This window comes from Octodon degus, unplaced genomic scaffold (genome assembly GCF_000260255.1).
Source record: "Octodon degus isolate 3935 unplaced genomic scaffold, OctDeg1.0 scaffold00005, whole genome shotgun sequence".
NCBI classification, from domain to species: domain Eukaryota; kingdom Metazoa; phylum Chordata; class Mammalia; order Rodentia; family Octodontidae; genus Octodon; species Octodon degus.
In genome coordinates this window covers 482,834-494,155 of record NW_004524581.1, presented here as the reverse complement: position 1 = coordinate 494,155, position 11,322 = coordinate 482,834, and the positions used below count along the sequence as shown (strand labels likewise).

General features: G+C 41.1%; 1 protein-coding gene across 9 annotated transcripts in view; it reads right to left on the bottom strand.

Moving 5' to 3' along the window:
* Nucleotides 1–1,052: 1,052 nt before the first annotated feature.
* The window catches only part of Sgms1 (sphingomyelin synthase 1), a 324,088-nt gene continuing 313,818 nt past the window's right edge, over nt 1,053–11,322 (bottom strand). For all 9 annotated transcript variants that reach the window (XM_023723167.1, XM_023723189.1, XM_023723161.1 and 6 more), the window contains 3 exons: nt 7,206–7,359; nt 3,549–3,715; nt 1,053–2,760 (listed from right to left, as the gene is read on the bottom strand). In XM_023723167.1, coding sequence (XP_023578935.1) covers nt 2,581–2,760; nt 3,549–3,715; nt 7,206–7,359 — 501 coding nt within the window. In that variant the 3' untranslated portion in view covers nt 1,053–2,580. The remainder of the gene's footprint in view (nt 2,761–3,548; nt 3,716–7,205; nt 7,360–11,322) is intronic.

Genomic DNA, 11,322 nt, shown 5'->3' with positions numbered 1-11,322 from the left:
TCCAGACTGATACATAAATGAAGGAAGTAAATTGAAGCTACTGTCTAGGGGTGTATAGCTTATTATCAACTGTAATGCAGTTTCCAAAAATACCAGTTATCTCTTTTCTCTGAGGTTTACACATGAGAAAAGCCGCAGGAGACAAGAATTCACATCAATTCAGGCAGGCAGGCCCGGGAATAATCAGTGAGTGAATTTCCTAGAATGTATCAAGCACGTAAACTCATAGTCATGATTTTTAAAATGTAATTATTTTATCTCAGTTATAAAAACCCTCGAATCTTATTTTTAGAGAATTCATTTGCGCTTACCTCCCCTTCCAAAATGCAGCACTTGGGCCAGTTAGTCACGGAAAACTGCAGCAGTTAAATGTGGACCTCCCTAGAACTCTGCTCTCTTTGGTCTTTGGGCCACAGCACACCACATCCCTCCGCCTGCCCCAGGATTTCCAAGCTCCATGTAGGGTTGCTTAATTTCACAACTCCAGTTTGTGGTACCAGAGATTGAACCGAGGGGTGCTCCACTAAGCTACATTCCCTGCCCCTTTCATTTTTTATTTGAAAAGTAGGTCTTGCTAATTGCCGAGACTGCCTCAAATTTCCTATCTTTCCACTTCAGCCTCCCCAGCAGCCTAGAGTACAGATGTGTATCACCGTGCCTGGCTAACACCTTCCTTTTTCACACCCAGAACACAATCATCTGTTTTTCTCTTTAAAGAGCTTCTGTTACCACTGACTGTCCAAGTGCTGTCACACTGTTTTTTGCTGCAGATTTGTACTTTCCCTTCTACCAACCCCAGAAAAACAGTGACTTGTTTGAGAACTGGAGAATTCCAAACTTTTTACAAATACGGTTTATGGTTTGAACTAATCTACAATTCTTCTCAGTGAGAAAATACAATCTGTACAAGTAACTACAGTAAGGGTACTTCTAAGAAATCTCAAGGAAAAAGTAAGTGGACTTACTATGGCTCCATGGCAAACCCAGCGAACAAACCTTGCAACTCCACTTTCAGTCTTGTTTTTATGACTTTTGTGAAGAATGTGAACACATTAGCAACAACAGCCATTTATTTGAAGTACTGGTTTTTATTAAAAAGTGCATATTGATTAATTTAGGATCTAGGTAAGCTGTAAGGTATCAGTATACTCTCTGGAATAATAACTTTACAAAGATTTAAAACAAACAAAATTTTAAAAGCTGTTTTATTTCCTTCACCATTATTGTTTTACAATACAAATATCACTTTGTGAATACACAAAAAACCCTACAGTAGATAATTCTGCTGCACATAAAATACAGAATGGATATATATACTTCTTCATTCTTAAAAAACTATTTTGTTCTCCACATTGGCAAGTATAGAATAGAATACTTCCCCAAACATACATATGTTAGGAGTAAAACTTAGAGTTACATGCAGTTTCTGCATAAATATATTTTAAAGCAATAGATCTCTTTTGTTGTTGACCAACAAAATTGTCATGAGAGTATGGATAACTAATTTGTAGCTTTCAAGTTTTAGGTAAAGTGATCATTTTCAAAACTCTCTTTTAAAAAAAGATATTCATGGCTGTTTTCATAGAGCAGTTAAAATCAAATTACCAAACAGATGATAAAGTAACTGAAGTGGTGCACGTCATTTCTGCCTGCTCACGGTGCGTGAACAAGCTCGGACTCTCTAATTAGTTCACCCTTTAATTCAAAGCAATTTTAAAACCATAAGCAGCCTTCTGATTTAATTTAGCTATAAATGCAAAATTTATTAGTGTATACATACATGTATATTTTTGTGGAATACTTTATTTTAAATAAAACATTTACGATTGCCTACGGACCATACAATCAAGACAAGAAAGGCACTAGAAACATAGACACATTTCTCTCCCAAGAAGCATTTTACATTTTAACTCTCTTCTCTCTGACATGTAAAAATCTTTAAATTTGGTTTTCATAACATCATTTTGAAAAATAAAGTTAGGAAATACTTAGAAAATCACTTTGTAACAGAAGTTTTTTTTTTTCTTTTTGACACACTGTCTCTGTTGATTTTACAAAATCCAAAGTTACCAAACCTCTCTGTGTCTGTCATTTTTATTTGAACATTGGTGCAACAGGCAGGAAGATTTCAGAATCGAACCTCATTCAGGTACTTAGAAACATTCATAGAGACATTTGCTAGAAAATGGCTTACAGCCCAATCTTTGGGGCAAGAGATATGAAAAGTATGTTTTCCCAAGAAAATAATACGCTTTATTTCCAGATGTGACTGGAAAGACCAGAACTTATATAAAAGCTTTATACTGTTGCTTCATATACAAAGGAACATGGTAGCTGTGGGTAATGTAAATCCCAAACTTAGGAACAGAAAATGTAGGTTAAATTTTCTTTATTGTTGTCCAACGCAAGTCCTTTGGAGAGAAAAAAAAGATCACAGTGCTGACCAGGTAACTCAATAGGTTAAGTCAAGGTAACTGTTGAAAGATAATAGAATCAGGGAGGTGTTTATTTTATGGCATCTTCTCTCGTGGAGTTCTTAGCACTTCGGACAGTTCCTCAGTCTCCCACTTTGTACAGCTGTTATGTGTCGTTCACCAAGCGGCTGTATTTAACTTGCTTACCGAGGTGGACTGTGGGCCAGGGAAAGGGCCAGTGATAAGATCGAGGTACGATTCCTTGGACGTTCTTTTCAAAGTACTGGAACGGCCTGTACCACCACACCCTGGCCAGGAGGTTCATCTGGGAAGCTTCCTTTAGCACCTAAAATACCACACATACACATTTTTCTCACTTTTTTTTTTTTTTTTGCTTTAATTTCAAATATTTTCTATGTTAAAATTCACAAGGGACCTCACATAGGACCATGGCCATCTGCATGACCCATGCACTCTCAGCTTGTTATCCCATCCTCTACGTAATTGCAAGCTGGGCCACACCCAAGAAGTCAGCTAAATAACCGCTATTCTGGCAAGAAAACATGTGGCTTGCTCATCTATCATCCATCAAAAATACCCACTTATCTTGTCATTCACTCTTCTACAGAGAAAACAGAAAGGCACTTTTAAGCTGGTGATGGGCCCAGAGTAATAAGAGGGTAGGGATATAAATGAATTAATGGGAAGACAGAGCTTAGGACAATGGCAGTGTGGTACTTGCTTTAGAAGGAAACAAGCTCCTCCCCCAAATACTGGGGATTGAGCACAGGACATGACACCACTGTGCTATATCCATAACCCTTTTATTTTGATATAACAAATTTTCACTAGGTTGCTCCAGCTGGATTCTAACTTGTGATCCTCCAATCTCAGCCTCCCAAGTAGCTGAGATTATACCACCATGGATGTATGCCACCATGCCCAGCTTCTATGTCATTATATGAACACACACTTTCATCAGTATCACAAGAGACAGAAAAATCTTGGCTGACTTCCCCTCAGGAAAGCAAAGTTTAAGACATTTGTAGATTTTTTGCTCCTCTCCTGTCCTCTCTCCTGCCCAAGGCAGCAGTACTATTCAGGAACACTAGAAGCTAAAGGGGGAAATCTTACTTGCTGATTGGCCATAGTGTGATACCACCAGAAGAGTCTTGTGGTGATGTAATATGCCACCACCACGTCCACAGTGTAGTGGTCATGTGCTAAGAGAATACAGAAGATTCCAATGACGCTGAGAAGCCAGCAAATCCAGTGGTACCACCAGAGTCGTCGAGGGGAATCTGAAAAGGAGAGAAATTTGCAATAATCCCATGAGTCACAACATTAAAGTACTCAAATGTGCTTCTGTCGCATACACTACTTCTGAGTTCAACTTCTTTAGATCTTTCCTTCTGAAAACAAATCTCTTGCACTAGTAAATATCTGTAATGAACATTACAAAGTCTTTCTATAAAGTGATTTCACTGGCAATAGTAATTCCTATTTGGTTATTATAGTAAATCTTTGACTTATGAACATTCACGTTGCAAACTCTCACAGGTACCAATGGGCCTCACATTGCAAGCATTCACAGATGTGAACAAATCGAGGAAGTAGCTCACATGGCTGCCAGATGCTGCTACAGTCATGCTGCTGTGTACTTACTGTACAAGGTGGCAATGTACAACAGTGTGGTGCTCAGTCGGAGCCCAGGATCTCCAGAAGCAAGAGGAAAAGTGGTGGTGATGGGAAGGGGATTGTAGGAAGCTCAAAGCAATATACAGCGTATATTTGTGTCAAAGGTGCATAAGACTCACTTTGATGGACTTATGAATGAATCCAACTTAGCAACTTTCCCAGAATGGAGGTCATTCATAAGTTGGATTCATGCAATCACAAATACAGTTTACAAGATGAATCTAATCAAAAATGTATTCATTCTAAAAATCTATTCATTGGCATTTAATTAAATTCATCTCCTCATCACCTGGGCAGAATGCGTGACACCAGTGATAGCGAACCTTTGGGAGGTCAAGTGCCCTAAGTGCTGCCCCAAGCCCATTTACTGATCACAGGGCCAGCGCTGCAATTAAACCTCACTACTGAGGTTTTGGTTCAGAAATAAACAACTACTGATTGACGCTTGGCTGTTGGGCTGACATGGCTCGTGTGCTGACGGGACATCTCTGTGTGCCTGCTTGGCACATGTGCCAGAGGCTGGCCACCACCGCTTGCTACGACATACTTACTGGCCCATAGATCTTTATACACAGACTAAGAAATTATCTTGATTTCTTTTTTATTTACTTTCCAAGTTCTGCAACTATCAAATGCAAATATGTTGAGGTCAAATGCTTGGAAACGCCAGGTCAAAAGTCTCCCGAAAGGAGACTGTCAGCTCTTTACCTGTATCCTCACCTGGACAGGCACGAGGGGGAAACACTGTGAAAAGCCTATTAATGCAAGCCTTTCTACACTGCTTCTCCATGGGGAGGGAATTCAAGAGTCTGGAATTTAAGACAGAAGTTTGAATGGACCTGGCCTCACACCATAGGAGACAGTCCACAACATCCCAAGAAGTCCAAGAACCACTCAGTCATTGTCATTCAATCAATACTCTCTGAGCAGTATAGCAGGGACAGGGGCTGCTGTATCTTGATCAATGAACAAAGTGGGCAGAGTCTGCCTATGTGGGGAGAGTCTCTCTAAGAGGGAAGAGACAAGACTGTGATCATGATCAATAATTTGTGTACCATCATTAGGGGTAGTAAAGGCTGTGGAAAAGTAACAGTAGGTAAGCAGGGTAAGTGCTTCAGAAGCAGAAGTGAAGGGTTATCTGCAAATTTAGAGCACAGTGAAGGCGGGAGTACAACCTAGTAATGCCTGTACTTGATATTTAATAACACATTAGCAACTATTATTATTTCTGTGCAGCTGCATTCATAAAGACTTAAGTTAAACATTCTTCCCAGAGTCACAGAACTAGCAGATGATAACATTAAGATTCAAACTCAGATTTTGTGATCCAAGGCCTCTGTGTTTCCCAATATAACACAATGCCTTAATGGCAAGAGGCAGAAGCCCTGACACGATGAAAGGATTTCAAGTGTCAACCAGCTGGGGTGGGGAGCCACCTACTCGGCCAGCATCTGGCCTCCGTGGTTCCCATTCTCCACATCTGGTTACGTCCAGTACAATCTCTACATGGTGGCTGTGGATGCTTAGGAAGCAACGCAAGAATTTACTCTACCTGATTACATACTAACTTCAAGTAGAACATCTCTACTTTCTCTTTCTCATTGTCCTCTGGATCATTTCCTCTTCTCTGTCCCAGTATCTTGTTTCTAAGGACAGAACTGTGCTTTTATCCACTCTGCCACCTCTCTCTTCTACCCCATAATCTCTCCATGTTATCTGTTAACTCTTCTTTATTAATCTCTCTCAGTATGCTTCATTTCTTTCCATCCCTGATGCTACCATGATAGTCCAAGCCATTACCCTCTCTTTCTTTCGTTATAGCAGCAGCCAGTCCCCACCTTCCTCCGGGACAGGCTTGTCCCGTTCCAGCTTAACACACAAGCTGCTGCAAGAGTATGTTCTCTAAAGAGCAAATACAGTGACCTTGCTCTATGGGTCCTACACTGCAGCAGGCACCTCCATCCAGGAGAGGGAAGCTCAGACTTCTATGTAGCTTGGAAAAACCTCCCTGATCTCATTACTGCTTACCAGTGCAGTCTTATTTCTCATCATTACTCCCACTCTGAATTCCACCACAGAAATGACTGGAGTGCCAGATGCCCCCAAGACACCTCCAGATTGCAACATGCATCCCTCCTCTATGAAAGCTCTTCTTGAGAACTGCTTGTCTAACACTTACTAGACCGGTCCCAAGAGTAAAGTGTAGTACTAAGGACAGCTGGATTTTCTGTAAGTAGAGAAATGAGTAAGTAATCTGTAGCTCAATTATGCTACTGACATACTAACAGCAGTTAAAAGGAATGAAAAAGTCTCCATGTCAAAGCCATAGTTTGCAATAAAGAGAGAAAGAAAAATATACATAGCCTGATGCTATTTATATAAAATTTCAAAGTCACAAATCAATAATACAGAAACATGAGGAAATGATATGAGAAAAATCAGTGAATGAGAATGACAAAGGTTTAATCATATGCTGTATTGTACTTTTTTTCCTTTTAAAAGGGTTAACTGAAGCAAATATGGAAAAATGCTAACATATTTTAAATTTGAACAGTGATATGTGCATCTGTAACACTTTTTGCTTCATAGAAGTATCTTAAGTACTTTTCTTCAAGCGAACTTCCTATGTAGTCTGTCTCAGCCCTGAGCCTTGGGAGACCCTTCGGAGGGCGGATGCATCCTCTGACCTGTGTGGTATCCTCAGCACTGAGCACGCTGAGGAAAAAGTGGCTGCTCAGTTCAACATGCAACCTTCCAATTGGGCCTGACCCTGGACTCTGAGTCCTTATGGCTTTCTGCTGCCTGCTTACAGCAGCTGTGTCCCTGGCTTGGACACCTCTGCACGCTCTGCTGGAACTGCCTCCACCACAGCACTGTCAGGCACAAGAAACCTCTCCAGCAGCATAGGTACATCCCTCTGCCATTGCCCCAGAAGTACACTGCATCCCAGCCTGACCAGATGCGGGTGCCAGACTCTGCATTTTCTAGACTGGCTTCAGCAGACTTTCCATGAAATGTGGTGTGCCCAAGGTCCCAAGGACCCTGGAAAATGGCAAGTGAGGAAACTGTAACAGAGAACTGTTTCAGACTTACACTCTTTGATAAATAGGTAGGTAAGTGTTAGCATGACCGTGTGCCCGCTGTACAGATAGTCCCCACACATGTTGTGAGAGCCGGTGATAGACAAGCCACCTCCAGCAATCAGCTTCATTATTCTCCGGACTTGGGCTTCCCAGTCACCAAAAAGCTGGCAAGAAAGGAGAAAATAAAATCATTACTCACATGAGAGTATCTAGAATTAGACTTTATTAAGACACACAAAGCCCCTGCCATGAAGCTGACCCACTCAGGGCTTACCATTCTGCAGTCAGTCCCTGGAAACAATATGTCCAGCAGGTGAAGAATCTGGCTCTGGAACTTTCCCTACAGGTCAGCATGTTTTCTAGTGCATTTTAGCAGATGTTTACCTAATTTTTAAAAATTATATGGCAGAGAAAAACTAATGGGCCTAAATGATTTACCAAACATTTGCTCTGGAAAAACAAAATTTAATTGTCCAGGGAAAAAAATCAGAGATATATTTTTGGCATGTTTGGCCTAATGGACAGTTGTCCTACCAATTTAGCTAAAGCATCAGGCTGGAAGAATGAAACACATGAAAAAAAGTGAAGTGGGATGCACCATCATTCTTCTAAATTAAAGGGCACTACATGAGGCTCATCTACGTGTCTCTGACATAAATAAGGCTGTGAAGCTGAGGCCGAGCCCTGAGAAGGGACACACCAGGATCAAGGGGAGGAGAGTTTCTGCCAATGAGGACACAGGAATGCGGCTGGAGGGACCTGCCTGCCGCGCCTTACATTGGCTCGGCCACTGAGATGTGTAAATATTGGCATTTTATGCCTGTCAGCACCCTAAGTTCTAGTTGACAAATTTAATCACCACACTGCTTTTCAACATCTAGCTCCCAATATTCTAGCTTTGGGAAAAACACATTTTATTCAAATTGTCCATTATGAAAAGCCATTCCCAAGGTTTCTAGGTAAGCATGATCTGTGGCACTGATCACATAGATGACAGGAATTATAACTCAAAGAGATCTTCGAGTGCCCAGCACACTAGGAGCAAACTGGCCTACAGGGCAAGGTGTGGGCTAGGGAACTTCAGAAACAGGGGGCCAAGAAGAGGCACAAGAGCCCCAGAGATTAGGACCCTGCTGTAGGTAGATGATCATCAGATCTGAGACTTTTCTAAAGCAACACTGGAAAAAAAGATGGCTTTGCAAAAGAACCTCTTCAAATTCTAAGGAATATGGTTTCCAACTCAGATAAACTAAAGCCTTGAAACACACACACACACACACACACACACACACACACACACACACACTGTCTCCATTTCTATCTCTCTATCTCAGAATATTTACCAATATAAATAAAGAGCAAGGTAAAGGATCGGGAACAGAAACCAGGAAGATGGATCTTTTGCAAAAGAGAGAAGGACCAGGAGATGGACAGAAGCGGAGAAATGAAACAGAGTTAATGTGCTGCATGCATGCACTAACTGCTGCCCTGAGTGTGACCAATATGTACAGCAAACATACTCGCAAAAAATAAAAATTGAAAAAGTACAGAATATCTCCACAAAGCAAGCAAACACAGACAAAAGAAGACATAGGCCTGTGTAGGACACCAGTGAAAGGGAGGGTCATGAGCTGTGTAGGCCGCTAAAGCAAAGACAAGCAGACTACAGGCCCCAGAGACTCCCCATGATGACATGCATGGGACAGGCAGTGGCTCTGACAGACTGAGCAGAGCCTTAACTTGGGAGTGCATAAATGCAGAGAAAATTGCTAAAGCAGAAAGCAAGCAATTATTAACCCTACCAGAAACAAAATATTATGCAGAAAAGAAAAAGTAACTATAGGAAATGACATGGCTCGGCAGTGGACAGCATTTAAAGAACTGTCATAATGTACACCGCAGATCCTGAACTCAACAGTGGAGAGTGCGAGGAGGGACAGCAAGGCTATGGGGGGAGGCATGGGGTGGGAGAGGAAGCGAAGCCACAGGAGGTCAGAGAACCCTCGCCTTTGTGTTCAGAGACACGAGGGACATGCAGAAGAAAGCTTGGGAAAAGTGTCAAAGATATTATAGTACATGTCACAAGATTCACTAGAAAGAATTAGGAGAAAGAAGGAAGGAGAGAAAGCTAGAAGCTGGTGAGGGCCAGATTACTATCTCTCCTAACATTTAGTGGAACAATTTCATTTTTAAACTGCATGTCTATGTAAATACGAATATGGTGAACAGAGTGCAGGGGGACCCCTGGTGCGTTTCCATGGCCTGCCTTTTGGCTGGGTGGCACCCGGCAGAGCGCTACTTGTGGCTTTGATCACGTCACAAAGAGCCACGGGATGGGACTTCCAGAACTGCTATAAAAAGTGGCAAGAGCAATGGTGTAAGTGTGCTTGGGGCAAGGGAGCCTATTTTGAGGGGCTTTAGTGGCAACATGTCTTTTACTGTTATTTATTTAGTACGGGGGATTGAACTCAGGACCTTGCGCTTACCGGGCAGGCACTTATGCTGCTGAGCTATCCTGTAATAAATACCAGCCCTGTAGTAGGGCCGCAGAGATAACTCAGTAGAATAAGTGCTTGCCTGGCAAGCGCAGGGTCCTGAGTTCAATTCCCGGTACCAAATAATAATAATAATAATAATAATAATAATAATAAGCATTCACTATAATTTTGATCACAAAAAAACTTTTTCTAAAGTTTCAAATTAAAAGCGCGCATTAGTTCTATAATAATGTGTATTATGTAGAAGAAAAGTATGGCACAAAAAACTTTGGGATGTTTTCATTATTCAAATTATTCTGCCAATTATCTCTGTGTTTTTAAAAAGTATAAATCACATTTCAAAAGCGATACTGTTCCCTAATTTTCCCTCTCATGTTAGCTGGACAATCTCCACGGGGGAGTCTATGTGTGGTGGAAGCCTAAGGAGAGACGAAGCGAACATACTACTAAGGAAAACAAAAAAATCATTTTGCATTTCTTATGGGTATACCTAAAACCCCTAAGCTTTCGTTGTAGAATATCTTTCCATGTTTGTCAAAATTATGCAAGGGAAAGATCTTGTTAAACATAGTAGGAAACAAGAGGATGGATTTTTATAACTATTTATAAAATATGTGAATTATGTATAAAGAAGCTAACAGAGTACAAGCAAAGCACTAACCTGCAGCAGAAACAATATCTTTACCATGTACACAGGATACAGAATGCAAGCAAGAGAAGATAAAAATTTTTCAGAGGTCCAGGGATATGAGCAGATGGAGGAATAAACTGCCAAACAGAAATACAAATTACCATTCACAGGAGCTCATGTCTTCCCAAGGCAAGGCGGCAAGGCCTTAGGGAGCAGAACGCACCCGCCTCGAGCAGGTGCACAGGCCCCTTCGCGGCTGAGAAGGCGGAGCGGCCGGGGTCATATACTCCAGTAAGAGCACCGTTCTCACATGAGGTACTGCAGCCACTTACCTCTCAGCCCTTAAACAGGCTCTGTACACTCTAGTGTTTGGGGCTGGATTTGGATGTTGGGAAGGATGGAGTATACTTAGTATTTTACTGGAACTAGATCTGGACTTTCTCCTAGCAGTAGGCTTCTGAATGTCCATTTTTGGTGGCAGTGTTAAACTGGGGACGCCTGAATAAAAACTTGCAGTGGGTACTATAAAGTCATGACAACAAAGTTTTTTTTGACAACAAATTTTTTATGTGCATGCTCCTCAAGGGTCACAGAAAATCAGTTTTTAGAAAACGAAAGGAAACTTTCTATATACTAATGAACAGCCAAGATATAAAATTGTCAAAGCTCTTAGGCAATATCAAAGACAGAAACTGACAGCAGAAAAGGCTTCTGATAAAGCCATGATGTTATGTTGAGCTGTAGGGAACTCAGGTCAATAATTTGACATTGTCAGATAAACAGAAGACCCAGTGCTATTATGGGCTACTGGACTCTTTTAGAATATTTTGCTGAGTTTACACACCTATAATAATCAATAACGGAACTTAGAAAAAATGGGGTATACCGATGAATGTCCATTTTGTATCTGTGTATGCAAAGTGGATGGGATAGATATATAGTTACATTCTGTTAATGAATAGAATGATTTGTTCTAATGGTGTTTGTAAATAGGATCT